The sequence below is a fragment of the Rhipicephalus microplus genome, chromosome 5 (assembly GCF_043290135.1).
Source record: "Rhipicephalus microplus isolate Deutch F79 chromosome 5, USDA_Rmic, whole genome shotgun sequence".
Classification (NCBI taxonomy): domain Eukaryota; kingdom Metazoa; phylum Arthropoda; class Arachnida; order Ixodida; family Ixodidae; genus Rhipicephalus; species Rhipicephalus microplus.
The window spans coordinates 149607236-149630005 of NC_134704.1; the positions used below are offsets into that span (position 1 = coordinate 149607236).

At 47.0% G+C, this 22770-nt stretch overlaps 1 protein-coding gene across 7 annotated transcripts in view; it reads left to right on the forward strand.

Annotated features, from left to right (window-relative positions):
* Positions 1-22489, forward strand: part of LOC119174182 (uncharacterized) — a 177100-nt gene extending 154611 nt beyond the window's left edge. For all 7 annotated transcript variants that reach the window (XM_037425001.2, XM_075896042.1, XM_037425004.2 and 4 more), the window contains one exon: positions 19200-22489. In XM_037425001.2, the coding sequence (XP_037280898.2) occupies positions 19200-19328 (129 nt within the window). In that variant the 3' untranslated portion in view covers positions 19329-22489. The remainder of the gene's footprint in view (positions 1-19199) is intronic.
* Positions 22490-22770: the final 281 nt, after the last annotated feature.

The window sequence follows — 22770 nt, forward strand, 5'->3', positions numbered from 1 at the left end:
GTTTGCTGTTTTTGTGATAGTTCGCGTGCTTTTTTTACCAAGCTTTGTTTACATCGGTGGTCTCTTCTGAGTGCTTGCTCATACTGCGGTGCTATGTTGTCGCAAAAAAAGTTCCGGAGCGTCCACAAGTACGGCAAGCGTCGGAAAGCTTGGAACAAAGGGCAGACGACTGCGGCTGCCGTCCCAGTCGCAGTTCCGGACGGAGCATGCTCTTCAAGCGTCACGGAGCCTCTACTCAGACCCTTCGCTGATTGTTGTGAGGCCGAAAGTGTGGAAGGTGCCACATCGTCGTATGTCAGACCGCCGGATGCCGTCGACCGTGATGGACGCTCTCGCGAACCCGATTGCGGTGGCACCGCGTCGGCAGCCGTTGCAACTCCGGGCGTGCGCGCGTCGAACATTCTATCGCGAGTTTCGGCCCAGATTCCGAGCAGTGAAGAAATCGCGCAGCGGGCGCAGACAAGGCGGGATGTTTTGGATGCCGTAGCATCGAAGTCCGCTTCAAAGCGGAAGCTCGAGCTTCTGAACGAAGGCTGCGACGAAAATGACGGCGGTAAGGACTCCACATTCTTCATTGTAAATAAGAAGATGCTGAACGGTCTGCTTTCGTCAGTAAAGTGCAACAAGTGCGGCGAAGGGTCGATACGCCTCGAGACTACTCACTGCGTTGGACTCGCGGCGAGGATGGAACTTTTTTGTGACAATTGTGGCATAGTGAACAGTGCGCGGTCGTCCCCGAGGTGCTCCGGGCAACAAAAAACGAACCCCTTTGAGGTAAACGTGCGTGCTTTGAGGGCTGTGCAGTCAGTTGGCAGAAAACAATCTGCCATAAATGACATTTTTTCTGCGATGGACATTTCGCATCGAGCACTGCACCACAAGTCCTACCAGAGACTGCAAAGGAAGTACAGCCACCCTGCCACCACATCAGCTGCCACCCGCATTGAAGCAGAAGTGCACAGAAGGTGCATGACATTTACAAGGACCTAGGAGGAGTGCCAGGCAACATTGACGTCATTTACGACGGCACGTGGATGACGAGGGGGCACAGAAGTCATATTGGCGTGGGCTGTGTAATCGAGCTGTACACAGGCTTGGTCTTGGACCGCTGTGTCCTGCCCAACTACTGCCAAGGCTGTGCTGTTGGCCCCAAGCCTGGTGACGACAACTATGAGGAGTGGCTTGAGAAACACAAGCCACAGTGCCAAAAGAACACCGATGCTAATGCAGGCCAAATGGAAGTAGAAGCAGCGAGGATCATGTTTGAAAGATCGTTTACCAAGTACAAGCTTCGATACATCAATGTGCTCTGCGACGGTGACAGCCGTACGTACCTTGCCCTCACGCAAGACAAGGTGTATGGCTACATGTTGATTAAGAAACAGGAGTGTGTGAACCATGTGAAAAAAAGAATGGGCACTTCCTTGCGCAACCTTCTTGATGAGCACAAATCCAAAGGCCGAGGACTGAGCATGGGTGGCAAAGGCCGGCTGACGCAGGGCCTTATAAAGAAGTTGACGAATTATTATGGCTGGGCCATTAAGAGCCACCCCAACGATGTTCCTGGCATGGAGAGGGCCATCATGGCCACTTATTACCATGTAACATCCACAGACCAGGATCCACACCACGACCTGTGCCCAAGTGGGACTGACTCCTGGTGCCCGCACAATCAGGCATTGGCCAAGAGAGAGCCGCTGCCGCCTCACAAACATAAACTGCCCCCTCACGTGCGAGTGGCACTGCTGCCAATCTACAAGCGCCTCTCGAACAAAGAGCTCCTTGAAAGGTGTGCGCAGGGAAAAACCCAGAACGCTGTGGAGAGTATGAACAGCCTCATTTGGTCACTCCAGTCCAAGAGCCAGTTCGCCTCCCTTCGAAGTGTGGAAAGTGCAGTTGCAGATGCAGTCTGCCGTTTCAATGGTGGCTGCAAGAGTGCGCTGCAAGAGATCACTGCTCAACTGGGCTTCAATCCAGGAGACTGCTCTTTGCGGCGAGCAGCCGAAAAGGATGCCAAAAGGGTAAAGAGGGCTCAAAAGGCGCATTGTTCCACGACAAAGAAGCACAAAACTGGGTTGCGCTCTACAGAGGCCAAGGCCACAGCATCTCAGGATTACTGCCCAGGAGGATTCTGAGTGTTTTAGGCATGTTGTGAACTTCCAAACATGAGTGAACTTTCAAAGTCAGTTTTCTCAACTCTTGATTTTCGCCTATGTGCCTTCGCTAGAACATCTGTCATTTTCTAACAAAGACTGATAGAGTCGTTCCGTTTTTTGCACTAGGCTCAGGAGGCCTTTAGCAGTGCAATAAAGCTTTATCTCTCTTCTTACTCATCATTTAAAATTCTTAGAACACATTTTATAATTACTGCGATGTGTGCGCAAAACAACATCCATGTTTTGGAAATTTTATTTATGGTTACAAGAACTAGAAAAATCAACTAATAGCTTCTTTGCACAAGTTGATGCTTTGGGAACATAATAATATGAAAAAATAATCTCATTTAGCAATAATTATATCTTTAAGTGTGAAGAGCAATAATTAGTATAATTATGCTTGTAACTCAAAAAGTACAAGAGGTATTTGAAAACGGTTTTCATATTTGGAATCCTCACAATCATCCACATACACACACCAAATTGCATCACAAACAGTACATTAATAAAAAAATTAGTTTTACTTGCCACGTCCCCCCTTAAGGGGGGACATGGGCCTTGGGCAAAACATTTATTGCTACTGCTACTAGAGTAATGAAACTTGCAGGTAATATGTAATTTAATGTGCTGATTTCAAATATGCAACCAGTTTTTCTGTATCTCACGAAGAAATAATTTTATACAACTTTTTCTGTTTTACACTTCTGGGATGACTGGCAAAAAATATTTTACAATAACCAAGCTAAAAATTATATTTATATATTCCTGAATGCTCAATGAGTGCAAGAAGCATAATTTCGTGTTTCTACATTTATTTTATCCCAAGTTATAAAAGTTCAAAAATTTTTATTGAGACATGAATTCTTTGTCTGTTGTTTGCCCAAAATTTCAAAATGTTTCAGGGTGAAGAAACATTGTATTATAGGCATATTGCACTCTTTGGAAGTCTAGCTATAAGACAAAAAAAACCCATTAAAATTGGATGATTAGAAGGGTAACAACAGCCACCCAGAAAATTGGAGACGGCCAATAAAAGTGTTTTGAGAAAAGTGGGAAAAACTAATAGACATGTGAAAAAAGCCTTTTATTCTCCTGGATGGGCGAAATTACAACAGCCAGTGGCTCAGAAGGCTCCTGGAGAATAATCTGGGTGGGGCTTTCCTCTTTGCCTCCGCTTTGCAGCTGCCTGAAAGGCTGCTGATGACCCCCTCTTCCTTTCTGCATTGATAGTGCGTTGGGAGTCCTTTTCATTAGCCCTTCGGCTACCCTTGGCGGTTTGCTCTACTTGGAGCTCTCGCAATATGCTTGAGCTGGCATTGTGGGTGCCAAGGTTGAACCTCATCACAGCCTCTCCAACTGCTGCCTCGACTGCATATAGTGAGGCATTTTTGTCTTTGGGCGCGAGGCTCCAAATGACTGAATGCAGTGCCTCATTAGCGTTCTGAGTTTGTCCTCTCAGGCACCGCTGCAGCAACTTCTTGTCAGCCAGACGCTCAAAAATGGGCCGCAGTGCACTGCTGACCGCTTCTGGCAAGTTGTACCTGCTTTTTGGTGGTGGTTCGTTTTTTGCCATGGCCGAGTTATATTTACACCATGAGTCAGGACCATCCGGACAGAAGTTATGATTGGGCTTCTCATCTGTCGACGTAATGTGATAGAATGTGGCCCACACTGTGTTGTGCATTTTATCTAAGTCTCCAGCAAAAGACTTGATAGCCCATCCATAATAGCTGGAGATCTTGGTGATCAGGTCTGCGGTCAGCCGTCCTTTACCACTAATGCGCTGCGCATCACCTGACTTGTGCTTTTGCACAAGGGTGCGAAGCGCTGTGCCCATTCGCTTCTGAATGTGGTTGGTGCACTCTTCTTTTACCACAGGAATAAAGCCATAAACTTTGGCTTCATCAATGGCAATGAATGAGCGGCTATCACCATCACAGAGCATGGTTGTATACCTGAGGCCATGCAGAGAGAGTGAACGTTGAAACAGAATCTTTGCTGCCTCAACTTCCATTTGGCCTGCCTTGCAGCTTGTGTTTTTTTGGCATAAGTGCTGTGCCTTCCATGCAGCATAATCTGGGCTATCTGGCTGCGGCCCACACTCACAGCCGAGGCAGAAATTGGAGAGAACCACGTAATCTAGCACATATCCTGTAAATAGCTCAATCACGGTGGCCAAACCAATGTGAGAAGAGTGTCCACGTGTGTGCCATGAGCCATCAAAACAAACAGCAATGTTACCCGGATTTCCAAAATTCAGGTCACTGTACAGCTGTTTCACTTCGGCAGCACACTTTGCCAAGTTCTCAGAGCATGCTTTTGCCGTAGCTGGGTTCAGCTTGGTCTTCAAATAATGCTGGTAGGTCTTATTGTGAAGACCTCTGTGAGAAACTCCAATGGCAGAAAAAATGTCATTTAGGGCAGTCTGCCCATTCCCCGTGCTCTGCACCGCCCGTGCAGCGAGAATATTTATTTCGAAGGGATTGCACGTCGCCGAGCCAGCAACTCGCCGCGAGCTCCACTGCGATCGCAGTTCACCGCAATTGCTGCACGACACTGTCAGTTTCACGGCGATGCCGTACTCACGTGTGTCCCTCTCAATAGTTAGATCACCACGGCACACACGGCAACTACCAACCTCGAACAGGTTATTTACAAGGTCCAGGTCAACAACCGTATACGCCGTGGTTGAACTCGGGGCACTGTCACTCGCGACGCACTTCATTTTCCTTTCCGTCGCCGATACTGACGCTAGCTGGGAAAGTCTCTGCTGCGTTTGTTGCTCGCGCAAAGCACAATCTGCACTTGTTAAAAAAGTCGAGTCCAATCTTGTGCGCTCAGGCCGCGCAGCTCCGGTGTCCTGCACGGCCGCTGCCGCAACCGTCGGGGCGAAGTCCAGGGCGTGCGCGTCAGTCGCCGGCTCGCGTTCCTCCGTTGTCGTGTTATCTGATGCCGGTCCAAGGTGCACAGCGGGCTCCGTCGAAGGCAGCGATGCATTTCTTCGCTTCGCAACACGCTTCCGTCGCGATTTGCCGAACTTGTGCACGGTGCGAAATTTCCGATAACCGTTAGGCATGGCGCACGACGACAGACGACAATGGTCTCTTTCAAAATGACGGCAGTTCGTTTTCGCTGCAAGCAGCCGGAAACAACCACGGACCAATGAGGAGGCGCACTTTTGTCACGTGGCGGCTGTGGGCCAATGAGATAGCTAGGTTTCGTTTTCTTTTTTGTTTGATTATTCAGTTACAGCGTATCACTGAAAACTCGCGTTTGGCGGAAAAAAAAGGGCGAAGGATGCAGTTTCAAAGGAGGCCAAGATGGCTGCGCTCCGTGGCACGGTTGCAAATCGGCGGCGGCGCGAAACTGATCGTTTTATGGCGTTTACCGCGAGCGAAACTAGAAAGTTCGCGTAGTAAATATGATCGTCCGGGAAAACTATACTGTTTACAGGCCTAGAGTTTTGCGAGAACGTGCAGGAAGATGTCCTGAATGCAACAACAACAAAATTGAAAAATCGTTTTTTTCGCTATTTTTTCGCTTTCAAGACCCGTGTCCCCCCTTAAGGGGGGAGATGGCGTCGAAAGAAAACTTTTTTGTTTGTTGACCTAGAACAATGAAATTTGGCATGCATTCTCGTGTCTTGCATTGGGAAATATGCAGTTTCATCATGATAGCTTCACTAGTTCTCAAGTTACATCATGCTATGTGTTTCGACTTTTTATATGGTCTGCTCGGGGAAAGCCTAGCACTGTAACAAAACATGCCAGGAAGCTGCAAATGGTGTTGATCTTTACTCAAAAAAAAAGGCTATTGGGTTGACAATCTCAGAATCCTTTTATCACTTCTCTCTTTTTTTTTTCTTTTTTTTTTTACATAGATCATCATGGCTGCCTATACACATTGTTAGAAACAGTTTCATGTACAAGTCATCTTCTAGGAAAAAAACTGAGTCATAAACAAAAATTCTAAGATCGTCAGACCCTCAAGAAATGTTTTGGGTTTCAGAAAAAAAAAACTGCATCAAAATGCGTCCAGTCATTACTGTGCTACACTTTCCACGAGCACTGCACAATGTCCAAAACACACTTGTGAGGAAAAGCCTGTCAAAGAGCTTTTTTCGATGAACTTTCTTGTTTCTCGTTGGATATTGATGAAAATTGGCACAGACACTAAGAATGACCTCACAGTGCTTCATAAAAAGTTTAAGGTGATATCACAAATACTTTACGAGAGACAAATTATTTCTTCATCGAACCTCATGGAGGGGTTGAGCATAATGTCAAAAAAACAGTATTGAGAAAACTGCGCTTGAAGTTTCAACTTTTCTTTACATCTCTAAAACACCTAAAAATTGTGATATTAGACTTCTGAGGCATGTGGTCTCTACCCAGTGTGTCTTTTATTAACGTAATTAAGTACTTGATTACAAATAATCACTGAACATTTTTTTCTTTACAGAGAGGCTTATTGCATAAAAAAGTGGCTCACACCGTGACAGCCTATGCCTTCTTTTCTAATAACAGTTATAGGCAGCAGGCGGGCATATAAAAATTCGTGCCCCTGCCTCATACATCTTCTGCCATTCTAGCCGTGAAACGCATCATCGTACTGCCAGTCGCGGAAATGCTAATCTACGAGGCTTTCATTGTCTCAGAACATTCATAGACGCTCGTGGGCGATACGAAGCACAGCTCCAAGCACATCTAAATCGCATCACAAAAGCCTATTGACAGCACTTCATATGACCGTGGAGTGCGTGGCCGCATGGACAGTGCAGCCGGCACGTGACGCACTTGGTGGCGGTGTTCGGTGACGATGTGCGAAATGTATAGCTACAGTGACAAAAAATCGCCGCGCACTGCGCTTGGTATCGCATTTTCGAGTTATGACGCGCGAAACTGCTAGTCGCTGTTCAGAGCAGTCCTTGGCAGTGGAGGAGGGAAGGGGTGACGAGCTTGACTTTGTGGTCCGCTGCCGATATGTAAAATGCCCCTGCGCGGTTCCGAGGAGCTAGCGAGGGATGTGCTTCACTGCTTGCGAAGAAGCCCGTTGCCACAAGTGCGCTAGTGCCTCGTTTCTGCCTGCAGTCTCGATGTCAGCGGAGTTGGAACTAAGGACGACTTCGATGACGCGACGCGCTTGTAGACCACATGCCCGCTCGTACTAGCCTGATCGCACATCTGCTTACGGCTCCTAACTAGTGTAATTATATCCTAAATGATCATCGAGCCGTGAACACGTCACGAAGTAGCAATTTTCGAGAGCCATGTCCTCGCCACGCGCAAGAAGCAAACAACCATCTCCCAGAGCAAGCTTCGGGCCAATGGCAAGGCGAGCTGAGGCGACATGGCGGCCACAGCCAATCAGGGACCTCGAAACGACCTTCAAACATTTGCTTTTTGTGCGCTTGTTTTCAAAGGAAGGAGCCAGCTCAGGCGGGAAGTTTAAACATGGATAAATGCTTTTATCAATGAGCCCAAGAATCTGGCTCCCAGCCGCGCCATCGCAAAGCTATAATTTTTTGAAAATCGCTGTTTTCTTGAGATTTCCAGAAAAAAGTTGCGCTAACTAGGAGGGTGAAATAAATTTTCCAAAGCACTCATTTGTGGTTTTCAGTGTAGGTGTTTTGGAATCAGGTAGAAAAAAGGTTCCAAAAACTGAGAACTTGATTTTCGAAAAAAATTGATTTTTTTGCCATTTTTCGTGATACCAAAGCTGCGTCCCCGCTTAATCTTACCACCTGGAGTCAGCTGAACTCCAGCCATTCAGGTGGTGTACAGCCTTTGAACGTTCTCCTTGAAAAGCTTATTCAAGAACACGTCCAAAGGCTGCAGTATCGATGTGAGGCCGCCCGGAATCGCTGCCAGGTCTGTGCGCAGCTCCTTTAGTTCATCTCGTACACGGCCTACTAGGTGCCCATGAAAACTGTCCAGGACAAGCTTGGACGGGAACAATAGACCACCCGGCCGCCGACCCCAGACTGTTTTCACCCAATCCATTATGAGTACCTTGCTCATCTAGTCTTTTTCGTGGACTTTGGCGTAGATGCCTTGAGGGAAATTTGCCTTTGGGAGCGTCTTAAGTTTAAAAATAATGCAAGGCGGTAGCTTGCACCCATACGCTGTCACCTCCAACATTACAGTGCATCGTTGTCTATCAGCACCAGACATTCTGACGATGACACTCCGTGCACCTTTCTCCTCCACTGTCGTGTTCTGTGGCATATCAAAGCAAAAGGGAGTCTGATTAGCGTTGCCAGTCTGGAACAAAATGAAGTCTTTCTACTGTTGGAGCTTTATAACGAAATGGTGCAAGTCCACCACTTTGTTCTCATATGCTGCGGCAAGTGCTGGCACAAGGTGGTCCGCTTTCGCAGTACGAGGCCATGACACAACATGAAACGAGTTGTTCATATGAAGCCAGCTTTGAACTCTTTTGCTTCGATGTGCTGCGCTGGGGCTATTATGTGCGCCTCAGTCTGCACAATTCGAAAGACACAGCAACAGCACAGCCGTCTTGTTGTAGCTTCCGTATATGCCGAACTAGTTGCTGTTCGACGTTCGGATACCTGTTGGTCTTGGAACCGCGGAAAGCCCGTCGTGTGTTTTTCGTCGCCTTAATTTTTTTTTTTTTTTTGATTGCTTTAATACCGAATACTGGTTTCTCAAACACCGAATTGCCTGCTTGCAGCCCGGTTGTCGTGCGTCCGTCGTGTGTTTTTCGTCGCCTTAATTTTTTTTTTTTTTTTTGATCCCTCCAATACCGAATACTGGTTTCTCAAACACCGAATTGCCTGCTTGCAGCCCGGTTGTCGTGCTCCAGTGCGTAATGCACTGCCTTAAGTTCAAATCCAGCTGTGTAGCTTGCGTACTTCCCCATGGTGAAACTAAAGTTGAATACACGACCACAGCATACGCTTACCGCTTGCAAAATGGCGTTTCTTTCTCTTTCTCTGATGGTGGTGATGGGGATCGAGCCCCCGGCTTTGTACACGTCACCTCCAAGGAGCGTGGCAATTGGGGGGGTATCAGTCAGTAGTTGATAGAAAATTTTTTTTTCTCACTTATGAACGCCTTTTTTTTTTTAGTTTTATTTTGACAAACACGTTGCCTAGGTCATTGCACTTAAATTTTTTTCTATTTGCTGGTGGATTTGCCTTGTTTGTTTGTTTTTTCACGGTATGCAAACCGCGTTTTAACTGTACCGCTGTACTTCAACTATACAGACAGACGGGCAGGTGGACCATCCCCTTTTCAACGGGGTGGTGACACGTGTGCCACCAGTCTCGCAAGAAAAACAAAAATGAAAAGAAGGCTTTCTTTTTGTGTTGACCTATTGCCTTATCTACTTCGAATAAATCTCGTCAACTGACACTTATGAAGTTAGGGGTATCTAACACACTCGATGAGCTAATTGAGGCTACTGTGACAGCACAACATCAAAGACTACTCGGATCTAAAACGGGGAGAGCAATATTAAAGAGATTGGGCTATGAGCCCACGCGTGAGCAGGCGCGTTCAAAAGACATACCGATACAGATCAGGGACAGGATAAAGATACCTCCGCTACGCAGAAATATGAACCCTACCTTTCACGAAGGCAGGCGTAAAGCCAGGGCAGAGGCATTACAATCCAGGTACACCGGTCGACAGGACGTCGCGTATACAGACGCTGCGGAATATGAAAGCAAAGCGGCACACACGGCAGTGGCGGTCAGGGAAGATGGTGGCCTGATTGCGTGCTGCGCAGTCCTTGGTGTCAAGACTGTAGAGGCCGAGGAAGTGGCCATAGCTTTGGCCATCAGCCAAAAGGGGATCAGGGTGGTCATCAGCGACTCCAAAAACGCTGTGAGAAATTATGAATCGGGAAGGGTGACGGAGACTGCCGTCCGTATATTAAACATGGTAGGAGTACCCAAAGAGCAGGTTATGCTTGTCTGGGCTCCAGCTCACCAAGGACTTAGAGGGAACGAGGAAGCTCATTCTGTCGCCCGAGGTCTCACCTACCGGTCGACCCCTGGAACCTCCCAAGTTACCGAACAAAGAAGCGAGTATATGCGCACATATCATGAAATCGTCGCACACTACAGGCTGAATCGACAAGTATACCTGAGAGCGGACAACTAACTAAGTAAGAAAAACGAGGTTTTGTGGCGAAAGTTACAGACCGGGGTTTTTCCAAACTTCGCACTTTACAGCAAGTGGCACCCCGCAGTTTTCCAGTCCCAGTGTAAATTTTGTGATGAGGTAGCGAATTTGGTCCACATGGTGTGGACATGTCCAAGTCAGAACGATGGTTCTCACACTGTAGAATCCTGGGAGGCCCTGCTCTACAGCCCAGATCCCAACATCCAGCGCGACATTATCAGTCAAGCCCTTGCTGCTGCCGCGTCCCAAGGGATTCCGGCCGACAGCTAGGGGCGACGGGCCATGCCTGAACAATTGACTGACTTTTTAATAAAGTTTTCTCTCTCTCTCACTTATGGGCGCCTTTTTTTTTAGTTTTATTTTGACAAACACGTTGGCTAGGTCATTGCACTTAAATTTTTTTTCTATTTGCTGGTGGATTTGCCTTGTTTGTTTGTTTTTTCACGGTATGCAAACCGCGTTTTAACTGTACCGCTGTACTTTAACTGTACAGACAGACGGGTGGGCGGACCATCCCCTTTTCAACGGGGTGGTGACACGTGTGCCACCAGTCTCGCAAGAAAAACAAAAATGAAAAGAAGGCTTTCTTTTTGTGTTGACCTATTGCCTTATCTACTTCGAATAAATCTTAATATAACAGAGAAAATGTAAAATTATTGTTCATCTCTTTCTCTTCAGGCAGAATGGCATCGTTTTCCCACTATTTGTGTTTTTTATCTCTACTTTTCTGTCACCAACACTCTAACCTTCTCTTACAAGCACCTATCGCAGACGTGTTCCGCTTTCCGGGTTTGTCCCTTAAACCGTAAGCCCCATGTAGGCTTGTACCCACATGTATACCCGGGTGGATATGCTCGTAATGCGTAGTGTATGTTGGTATATGCAGTGATAATGACAGTGAAAAAGCTTGAAATCGCATATTTCAATTGTAATTGGGGCTCTAATTGTCAGCAGAGACGACACAGAGCCTCGCAGTGTGCCCGGGCGAATGGGACACAAACGGAAATAACATCAATTGCAGCTCACCTCCCCCTTCCCCTTCCTTGTGAGCGAAACTCCCTGCAGGCGCATGCATCCGTTCCTTTTCTGTGCAACGCCCCTCTACAAGCAAACAATTCAGAGGACTCAACTCTTTCGGAGTACGAAATGCGGCACCATAGGCTGCTGGAACGTATATTATGGCTGGGGCTAGCTTTCACACTTTTCCAAAAAGCGGGAAGCTTCAAAAGCTGTGGGTTATCAGAGTTTGGGTGAAAGGAGCGGGGAAGTATTGTCAAGGGCATGGTGCATTGCGTGGCGCACTTCAGAGATGACTAATGTAAACATGAGCGATGTCTCCCTGTCGAAATATTGTAGAAAGTGAAAAGAACATTGAATTCTGTCGCAGTGCCTTCAATGTGCAACCACGGTAAACACAATAGCGGGAAGCTCCGACAGGCATCATAAACTCAATGGCGAACTTAGCTTGGAGAAGCGCCGGCAACATGTATTTGTATTTAACAGCTTCACCGTGTTTACTCGCATAATCCTCGCACCTTTTTTGCCGGAAAACTGATGAAAAGTTGGGGGGTGTGAGAATTACGCGGGGAAAACTTTCTATGAAAACGTAGAGAGCGAAAAAGAAAACGAAGTGGCCGCAAATCGGGATTCTCACACCAGCAACTAACAGCAAGCTTTAAGAAGTACTAATTAAAATTTACCTCTACAATAAAAGCAGAGATTTAGCACGACAAAATTTATTGGAGACACAAAAAGTGGAAGCAAATAGTCGAGAATTAGAATATCATGCGCAAAGCTTTTGGACGTTGCGGGCGTAGCGGTAGCGTTCGTCGCTCAACAGGAGCCCTCAAAAGGTAAGCGTGGGATGTCAGTATTGCGCTGATGGCTATTTAACAGAACCGTCCGTAGTTTTCGTCTGAAGAAATAAAGTTTACTATCAATTTTAGTTTTAGGCACACGGCAGTCCCAACGCGCCTTGGTGGCTTTAAGGGGAGACGCGGGTCTTAAAACGGCAAAAAATAGCAAAAAAGTCGATTTTTGGAAAAGTGCATTTTCGCGATGTTTAAACATTCAAGAATCCCTCCGCGAAGTCTAAAAGTTCAATTTTATTGGGAAATAATAAAAAAGTGCGCTTATGTGACCCAAGGTGGACGTGAAATTGGAAAAAATCGGCCCAAAATGTTAGAAATTCGCGCCGTCGCCACGTGCGAACGCGGTGGCCGGGAGCCGCCATCTTAGATTTGTTTGAAAGCTGTTTTCTTTGTGCGCATTTTGCGCCCTTTCAAAATGGCGTCGGTGGGCTGGAACTGACGCTATCGCGTCATTCCTGGAGGACGCGTTCGCGCCGCTGATTGGCCAAAGCGCGCACACCCCCCGCGCGCTTCGCTCCTATTGGTCTAGCAGCGAGCGGGTTGTTTTTCGCGCGCTCTGCCTCGGAGCCGTCGCCGGTTGCCTCTCTCGCGTTTCGCTGTGTTTGTATATCTCTGTGGTTTTATCGCGCCGCTGTTTACGCTTGTTCGGCCGCTCGCTCGACAGCGTGTGGTGAGGTGTCACCTTCCCTGCCCGAATGGCTAAAGGAGATCGTCGTCTGAAGGTTACGACGCGTGAGGCGTTCGGCAAGACTCGAAAGCGGCCCTGGAATGCGCGACGGAAGGCGGCGAGGCCTGTCATGCTGCCCGAGTTGCCGGTTGCTGCTCTGCCTGGAGGCTCTGCCGGATCGAGTTCCGAGCTGCAACCCAACACATCAGGCGTCGACGCTTCGTCTGCCTCAACTTCGCGTGTTGCCGCAGATCGTATAAACACCACTTTCTTCACACCTGAAGAAAGCAGGGAGCGCACAGCGACCGCCGGTAACATAAAAACGCGCCTGGCATCGAAGTCTGCAACAGAGCGAAAGTTCGAGCTTCTGGGTGTCGAAATGAAAGAGGACGTCAACGACAGCGGAACTGAATTTGCAGTAATGGCTTTGACCGTGGTGCAAGAGATTCTTGGACTTATGCTGTGTCCCGGGTGCGGCAAGAAAACTGTGGCACTTTCGAAGGACCCCACCAAAGATTATGGGCTTTGTGTCAAGCTTGTGGTGGAGTGCTCCACTTGTGAGATGCGCTTAGAGCGATTTTCTTCCCCGAGAGTCGCCGGTGACGCCAGGATAACGCCGTTCGAAGTGAACGTCAGAGCGATGAAGGCCATTCAGAGCATCGGCAAGGGAGCAACAGCCCTCTCCGATTTCTTTGCTGTAATGAACATTTCTCATCGCGGCTTACACCACAAAACTTTCCAGGGCCACATGAACATGATGGTTCAGGCATGCACCAGTGCTGCAACAGACTGTGAGGCCGCAAGTGTGGTTCAAATCAAGGAACTCTACAGGGACTTTGGCAACCCACCAGGCAACATCGACGTGATCTTCGATGGAACTTGGCTGACGCGTGGCCACAGTTCACACATTGCGGTCGGGTGCATCATTGAAATGTACACCGGGCTTGTTGTGGACCACATTGTCTTGTCCAACTTTTGCTTGGGCTGCTCACTAGGTCCAAAACCCAGTGAGCAAGGCTACACAGCTTGGCACACAACACATGTGCCAGACTGCCAGAAAAACATTGATTGTAAAGCCGGGCAAATGGAGGTGCAAGCTGCACTCATTATGTTCCAGAGATCTCTAGAAAAGTACAAGCTGCGTTACACCACGATGCTTTCTGACGGTGACAGCAGGACTTTCCATGCCTTGACCGAGCAGGCTGTGTACGGCTTCATCAAGGTAGAAAAGAAAGATTGTGTGAATCACGTACACAAGCGTATGGGAGCAGCCTTGCGTGCGCTGGTTGACAAGAAGAAGGCCCAAGGTGAGCCACTTGGAGGAAAGGGACGGCTCACCCAGGAGAGAATCAAGAAAATTATGAATTACTACGGCTGGGCTTTGAGGAGTCATAAGAATGACGTGCCAGGAATGAAGAGGGCAGTTGAGGCAACCCTGCTCCACATGTCGTCGACTGACGACGCCCCGAAGCACGATCTTTGCCCCGAAGGGCTAGAATCTTGGTGCTTTTATAATCGTGCTGTGGCAAAGAACGAGGAACTCCCACCACACAAAAACAGCTTGCCCAGCTTCGTGTGTGAAGCTTTGGAGCCAATCTTCAAGCGGCTGAGTGAAGAAACCCTCTTGGAGCGGTGCAACGATGGCATGACTCAGAATGCTAGCGAGTGCCTGCATTCTGTTATTTGGGAGCAAGCACCAAAGACTAAGCATGCCTCGCTTCACAGTGTCCAGAGGGCAGTGGCCGAAGCCATCAGCCGATTCAATCAAGGTGTGACGAAAAGTAACACTGTCATAGCAGAGAAACTGGGCTACAGTGCTGGTAGCCATGCAGTGCGCCGAAGCCTCGAAAAGGATCGTCGACGAATTCGCATGTCCAACAAGGACCACACAAGCAGGAATGCTGCCACAAGCAGGCTTGCAAAAAGGCACAAGCCAGCAGCAGACTCTGCCTACAGCCCTGGGCTACTATAGGTCTAGGTGTGACCAGTGCTGTGCAGGGGCGTAGGCAGAAATTTTTTTCGGGCGGGGGGGAGGGCGGGGAAGGGGGGGCAGGCAGATGTGGTCGAGTGTCATTTTGTGCTGTGTATGCCATGGCAAAAAAAAAATTCCGGGGGGGGGGGGACGGGCCCGGTGTGCCCCCCCCCCCTGGCTACGCCACTGGTGCTGTGTGCAAAGAATTTTTTTTTGTTATTTTGAATTCTGGAATTTTGTGTGCCAAAACCATGATGATTCTACTCTTTTTGACCAGCTGGGATGCACTGTAGCACAAGTACAACACAACTTTTTTGCTTTTCTCCCCATCTAAATGTGGATGCCACCACTGGGATTTGATCTAGATTTGTTTCCTTGCTGCCATAACTGTGCAAAAGGCATATTTTGTTGTCACCATGAACATTGAACTGCTTTATTTGCACAGGGAGATCTTTTGTGTGCCTTCTGTTCAACTAGGAACCACAAGTGAAGTGGGTGGTGCTGGCTTTCTTGCATCACTTTCAATGACTGTGCCTGATGTTACATAAAATATCTCAGTGTTATTTCTGCACAGTGACCACATATTTACCATGAACTTGATGCTAAAGAACAGGGCTACATGGTGATGCAATTTATATTGCCAGATTTCTAAGCTAATAAAAGTTATGGTGAACCGAAATTTCAGATCCATTTTTCTCAGCTTTGTTTTTTTGACCATCGCACACGTCCTTACGGAACATTTTCGCATGTTTTTCCTGAGTACAAGCAAAAAGTTTGATATCGAAATGTTCATGCTGAATGGATCTAGCCGGTGATGCTATTCATTTATTTCTAAAGTTGTGTGTTAAATTCTAGTTGCCACCGATTATAAATGAAAATTAGCGCAAATTTAGCAATCAACTATACATATGTTTTTCTTGCATTATAATTGGGCTGAGAACAATAAAATTAGCATCACCGGTTAGAGGAACTCTCTGGCATTCTCGTCATATACTTAGTTTTTGATTTTCACCAAGCGAAGTTTTTGAAAAGCCTCGTAAGAAATCGACCTAATTTCTGTATTAAAATCTTTGTATCTTTTGTTCTAATGCAGCTATACAAAATATAGTTACATATTTGAAATCAGCAGAAAAAACTGAACAACACTGTTAAATATCATTTAATTCCCTCCAAAATTAACAAACTTCATTTGAGGACCCACGTCTCCCCTTAAGCTGCCGTCACCAGAAGCGAACACAAAACTCGTAGACTCCGAAGGGCCTACCGGCGGCCCTGTTGCCGTTATTTAGTACATGATCTATCACTTGCAACTTGAAAGCAGCCGTACAGCTTCAGTATCGCCTCATAATGTGACAAGATTACCGACACAACATACAAAACACGCCGCAACGCGCACTGGCCACTTCGGCTTGGCTTGAATTGGATTGAATCTCTGTTCAATAGTACACTTGATGGTTAAGAGATGGCGTGCGCTATCATCATCAGTTTCTGGAAAGAGCAGACGACATTATTGCGGCAGTTTTAGGGGTGCGATAATTACTCGAGGAAAAAAAGAAATCGTATTTTTGTTGGGCGATGGGGAAGGTGCGAGAATTATGCGAGTGCGAGGATTACGCGAGTAAATACTGTATTATAGCGTGAACTCCTTGCGTTAGCATGTATCGCTCACTAAAATATAGTTTGACGCCATTCAAAAAACGAAACCAGCAAAGTGCTATACAAGCTGCGCCATCTGTGGTCGCATGATCAAAGCTCCAAATGGGCACAGAGTCAGACGTGGCAACGCGACAGCCTGTAAAAAAAACCAGTTTCGATGCCAACCAGTTTCGACTCCATCTTGGATAGATGTGGGCTGGGGTTAGAGTTGGCTCTGACGCATATTGTAGTAAGTATTGGTTTGAGTTCGTAGCAGACTGGTGTGTATGGTATTAGTTAATTTTGAGGGCACTAACGTGAATTTCGTGTTTGCTTCATCCGTTCTTTCCGTTCTTTCTATAAAGTGTGTTTGTTTTGCCACACCTGTCTCTCTCAATGCAATCTCTTGCAAGTGCTTCCGTGATTAATCATGACACAATTGGGAGAGGCTACGCAACCTACATTTTTTTTTTTTTCATTTTTTTTCATTACCGCATTTTTGCTCATCCCAAAAAAGTTTTTCATGAAATTGGCTTCGCATGATGAACACACCCCCAACGTTGCTCCGATTTTTGAAGAAAAAAAATTGGCCCCGTATTTTCATGTTAATCTGCAAATGTCGTCGAAAGACGATAGTCTTGCGTATGGAGAGAGTGAACAAAACATTTATTTATTGTTCTGCGCAAGGAAATCTGTGAATGATATTCTGGAGGCGCTGCGTTAGAGTGCCTCGAGTGTGCAGCGGAGGCGAAGGAGCGCATGAAGTCACGTCACACGTGAGACATGATCGCCATCTGGCACTTTTTTTTTCTTTTTTTTTTTGAAAATGAAGCGCATGGCTCTGAGACGGGTGTGCGCGCCTGTCTCAGAGGTGATAAGGTGTAGAACACAAGGCGACGGGTAGGCACCACCACCGTCTCGTCTTAGCAAAGCATCGGAAACACTTGCTGTTTTGTTGATAGGGTTGCATGACCAGCGCAGCGTTATAAATGCTACGATCCTTAAAATTACTTATGTATGCCTTTTCTAGGAAAAAACGCACATGCAGAATATATACGTGTCGTTATGGTGCCCCAGACATGCACAATAATTGCTTTTTAATTGACAATTGCACAAGTATGAACGCCGAGTCTTGAGCAACATTGATGGGTGCTGTGGATGGGGTCAGCCATATCAAGTACCCGATGCTGTTAGGAGTGGACGAACAGACAAATAGACAGATAGACCAAAATTTTTGCGTCGAAGGTCTACAAGAAAGACTGTCATCTTTAAAGAAGTGCATTCATCGCACGAGCAAATGTGGTGCTGGTGCATTTATGCACGCTGTGCAACTGAGGCATTGTCTTTGTTTTTGATGCTGCTGCTGCCCTCACTCTTTCACCGATTTTTGTGTCCCAATGGGAATTGGTTGTTACATTGGAGCTCCTAAAGTTTACCTCAAAGCAGTTTGTTGGAGTATTTGCATTACGTATAGTTAGATGCAACTTCAAGAGATCCTGCAAAATTTTTCCAGGTAGCCTTGGAATGGACACAGTAAAAAAGCACTTATTTCGTAAGAATAGACCGCCGCAGAAATCTTTAGAATTCGTCTGGCACGTGCGGAGTTGCAAAGATTTGTCGCACTCTGTGACTGCTTTCTCTTCTCTCATCTCGAAGCGATATATATAGCCCCGCCGCGGTGGTCTAGTGGCTAAGGTACTCGGCTGCTGACCCACAGGTCGCGGGTTCGATTCCCGGCTGCGGCGGCTGCATTTCCGATGGAGGCGGAAATGTTGTAGGCCCGTGTACTCAGATTTGAGTGCAGGTTAAAGAACCCCAGGTGGTCAAAATTTCCGGAGCCCTTCACTACGGCGTCTCTCATAATCAAATGGTGGTTTTGGGATGTTAAACCCCAGAAATCAATCAATCAAATCGAAGCGATATATCCGGAGCCCTTCATTGTGGCGTCTTTCATAATCATGTGGTGGTTTTGGGACGTTAAACCCCGCATATCTATCTATTTCATCCCGAAGCGCTGGAAGCTAGGCAGAGAGTGAAGGTACGTTGCGCATGCTTGTGGCCTTGAGCACTTTTCTCTTTTTTTTATTTCTTCATCCAGTGCCTAGCTTTTCAGTGCCATCTCGCGTAAACTCGTCGTACTCTCACACCGTGGCCCCAGTAACTCCCAAGCATGCTATGCTCAAAGCAGCCATTGGCATGATATTAAAAACCATTGGCATGATATTACACAATCATTTTTAAGTATGTAGTATGATTTGTAAAGGGAAAGCAATTTTCGGCTGACTTATAAGAATTCATTGCAAATTCCAGGCCACATACTGTGCTGTAATATAATTAATTATAATTAATAATTTATATAATATAATTTGGCTCGCATGTTCTTGTGAACCTCGACATTTAATCAACAGTGCTTTCTGATCTTGCTCAAAACGTGTTGAAGGGCCTCTCTAAGAAGTCTGAAGAGGCAACTTGCTTGAGTGACTAGGTGCTGTTGAGGCACGGCATCCAATTACCTCCGCAACTGAAACAAAGTCTCGCACATGCCCTCGGTTACGTTTTTGTCGGGTCCGAGCCATCTGGAGAGCGTGCTTGATGCCGCCGTTTTCTAAACATGTGTTCACTATAAAATATGTTCGCTGCTGTTTCTCTGTCCTAGTGTCTGTTCATGGTCGTTTTTTGTTTGTTCGATTTTTCTTTCTTTGCGATTTTCTGGCCCGTATAACTGTTCGTATTCTACTGCTGCTGCAGGAGGAAGAGGAGGAAGAAGCAGCAGCTCTCCGGGTGGAAGAGCCAGTGTCCACCACTGTTCTTGTGACGCCCGCCACGAGTACGCTCATTCTCGTTTGCCCCGGGAACAGCAGCAGCCAACCCAGCTGAGGTTGCACGGGACGGTGCTAGAGTTGGCTAGGGAAGACGACACTGTTGCCAAGGCCAGATGCAGCACTTCCTCAAGGCATTGGTTCTTTTTTCGAACAGTGTCAGCCAGGTCGTTTTGTTGCGGCAGGCCTTCAGCCAACTTCCTCGAGCGTGCCGCCACTGAAGACACGAGTGTTGCTGGGGCACTGTGGAACCTATCAAGCTGCAGAGTGGCTGCTGCCTCACTGTTGAGTGGTTGTTCTGTGAGGACGAGCATGGAAAAAAGCCTCGCCCATGGCTAGTCGCTGTGATCAAATGCGGCAGGTTACCGGCAGAGAGGTCATTTGTCGATGCAGCATTAATGTAGGCGTTGCATTCCTGGCAGTTGCAGTGGCAAATCACCTGGATGAGTACTGTGCTTGCAAAAAATCGCCAGAACTCTGAAACTGTTGTGTTATATAAGCCTTGGTGGCGGTGTAGTGGGAGATTTCGGGTGGTTTGTCTCACACGCCAACACGTGTTATGCACAAATAAACAGCACGCCGAGAGTGGGAGGTGTCCTTAGATGTTACAAAAGTATGTTTATTTGTTGTAAAAGATGAGCTTGCAGACTTGTTTCCACACTGGCATTACGGAAAGCATTTTGTATTGGGGAGTGTCTCTTGGCAGCTGATGACACAATGGTCTTGGTTCTGTTGGAAACTCTGTCCTGTCATCACCTCGTGATGCACTCACAATGTCTGTGCTTGGGGAGCTTTAGTGGACTGCTCCATTCGATTCTCCTGCAATGGCAAACAAGTGGTCTGGAGTCTCCCACCTTTCTTAAGGCTCAGTGAGGCTGCCTTCCTTAAAGGTGGAGCAAAGTGCCTCAGCATGGTCTTGCACGTGTCGTCTGCTACCAACATCTGGCGAGCAGCACTGTCTGCAGCGAATTATCTTTTGTCTCGTGTCACACCCTGTTATGGTGCAGGAGCACTGTAGAGTGAAGCTGTGCGTTGAGGGGTGACCGCTGTGCCTTGCTGGCCACCACGCCTTGATCAACGGTGTGTGAGTCTTGGCTGTTCAGAGAACACAGGTAAACAGCTGGCAGCAACTTTGAGTTGCTGCAACGTAATAGTCAAGTGGGCCTTCCGTGCCATGTATACATGTGGTTCGCGGGAGGCCTTGCTCTGCTATATACTCTGTAAATGCATTTCTGGCTTTCGTATGTTTCTTGACTTGCTTTTTTTTGTGTGTGTGATACCCTCTTTTTATGCTGTCCCTACTTTTTAGAGGCTTTTTTTTTTTTGTTGCACTTCTCATGGTCAGGGTCAAGTATTCTTCATCTGCATTATTGCTTTTGTACTTTTAAGGAAACAACGAAGGATCAATAGCTTGTTTCAGGGAAAGGTGAACCATTGCTTTACCTAAGGTCATCGCGTGTAGGAAGGAATGACCAGCGATTCGGCACTAAGACTGTTTCTGAATAATCTACTGTGTGTGTAATCAAAAGGCATTTCATGGGAGATGTCTGGCTGCGCAGTTTGCACCATCTGCTGAAGTGTCTAGTGCACCTGCTTTCATTTTTTTTTTCTTGACCTTTCATCACATTGACAGTCTAGGGACATGTGTGAAAAAAAATTACCGAGCCTGCATGGCGCGACTATTTCACAAGAGTGAGTACGTCTCAACCTATGCAAATAAGGTTCTCTCTACTATAGTTACTCTAGGCACAGCATTTTTGTGCTGGCCATAACCTGTTCCTTCTGGTCAGCGCCCTGCAGGCTGACATAAACAAAAAAGCTACTGATGTCACAGTCTACTTGCATTATTTTGTTTGCCCAGTATCAAAGTAATGTGACTCTATAGTTGCGGGGTTAATGTGTTTTTCGTGTTAAATTGTTTCGTTTTGTTCATTCTTGCGTTGTACATAGGCTGCTAAACTCTATTTTGTGTGTTCCCCACTGGAGGCCATGCCAGGTTAGTGCAAGTTCCTTTACAGTGCCGTGTTATGGATTAGGTGTGGCAGTGTCCACGGGCCACTCGCGGGCACGCAGTGCTTTTTTTTTGTGCGTGTATATCTTTTAGGACTACCTGAGACGGTAGTGCATCCACCGTTGAGCCTTGTGCATTTGGTGTGCTGTTTATCTTGTTGTGACCATCCATTGTTGTTTTTTTTTCTTTGTTTTTTCAAAGCCTAGTTAAGCCAAAGTTGTTTTGCTCCTTTGAACAATGAGCAGTGCACCTTAACTGCACTGACGATTTCCACCACGATACATGCCACAATATTTCACGTTTGCAGGGGATGCTGTGAGACCATCGCACATACACGCTTACAGTGACATCTTTCGAATGAATGTTCATTAATTGTCCTGGAAGCTCTAATTAGCCTTAAGTAGCCAACATGAGCGAGCCTAGGTTGGAATTGACTCGGTGTTCAGTCCCTGCGAAGAGGACTCTGTTCAGCCACCCCACACGTACGACATTCCGTTCACTGCTAGGTCGTTCTGCTAGCTATTTTTGCACTGCACCTACTGTTTTACCTTAGGCATACAAGGCTTTGGGCAGAAATATGTGCTTTCCGTGCTTGTGTCTGTCAACACTGTGTGCAACATGCTGCCAGTGCAGCCAGCACTCGCAGAGCCCAGTGTTGCGAGTCCTCTGGCTGGATGCCACAATCTCTGCCAACACTGCCACTAAGTCAGCACTGCATGCCTGGTTTCCTTGTGGTGCATTTGTATGCGTGCGTGTGTGTGCATTCGTGAGAAGGATTTCTTCTGCCGGTTCGTCCGCCTTTCTTTTGCCGTCATCAGTGGAACTGCGTCGCAGGATGCTCACAGCAATGTGAACTGTGTGGCTAGTGTGTGCCAGACGTTTCGTCGTGCCGTTGTGAGCGTGCCCTGCGATCCAACCCTTGTGCCCTCACTACACCCGTTTCATATACCCCTTACAACCCTTTCTCACCCCAGCCCTGCCTTGAACTTGTATTTAATGATTTGTACATAAAACCTTGCAGTGACGTCTGGACGGACGGGGCCAGGTGCAGGAGTCAGAAACTGTTTTTACCGAACCCCTGTTTATACGTCGCTGATAAAGCAGCTTTGTTGCTTGAAGTCGTGGGAGGAGGTCGTTTGTTGTGTTCGCCATTCGAGTTAAAAGACTTACTCGATGACGTGAATAAACGCTTATATATCGCAACAGCATTTCGACTCTTCTCCTTATAGGCTGCCATGCACCTACACTATACATGCCTATGTCGGGAAATTAAAAAGAGATTGAATGTGGCCTCCGGCGATTTTAGAACATTTTGTTTAACCTCTTATTACCAGATGTTATTCTCGTAAATATTGAGCACGCTACTGTCGGCTTGCAGTGGGGGGAATCTCGGTTTTGTTTTCATTACAATGGCCTTCTTGTTTAATGTGTATTTCCCTGTGCTTTAACCGTAGCTCGGCATACTCACTCATCAGTACACTCACTTAAA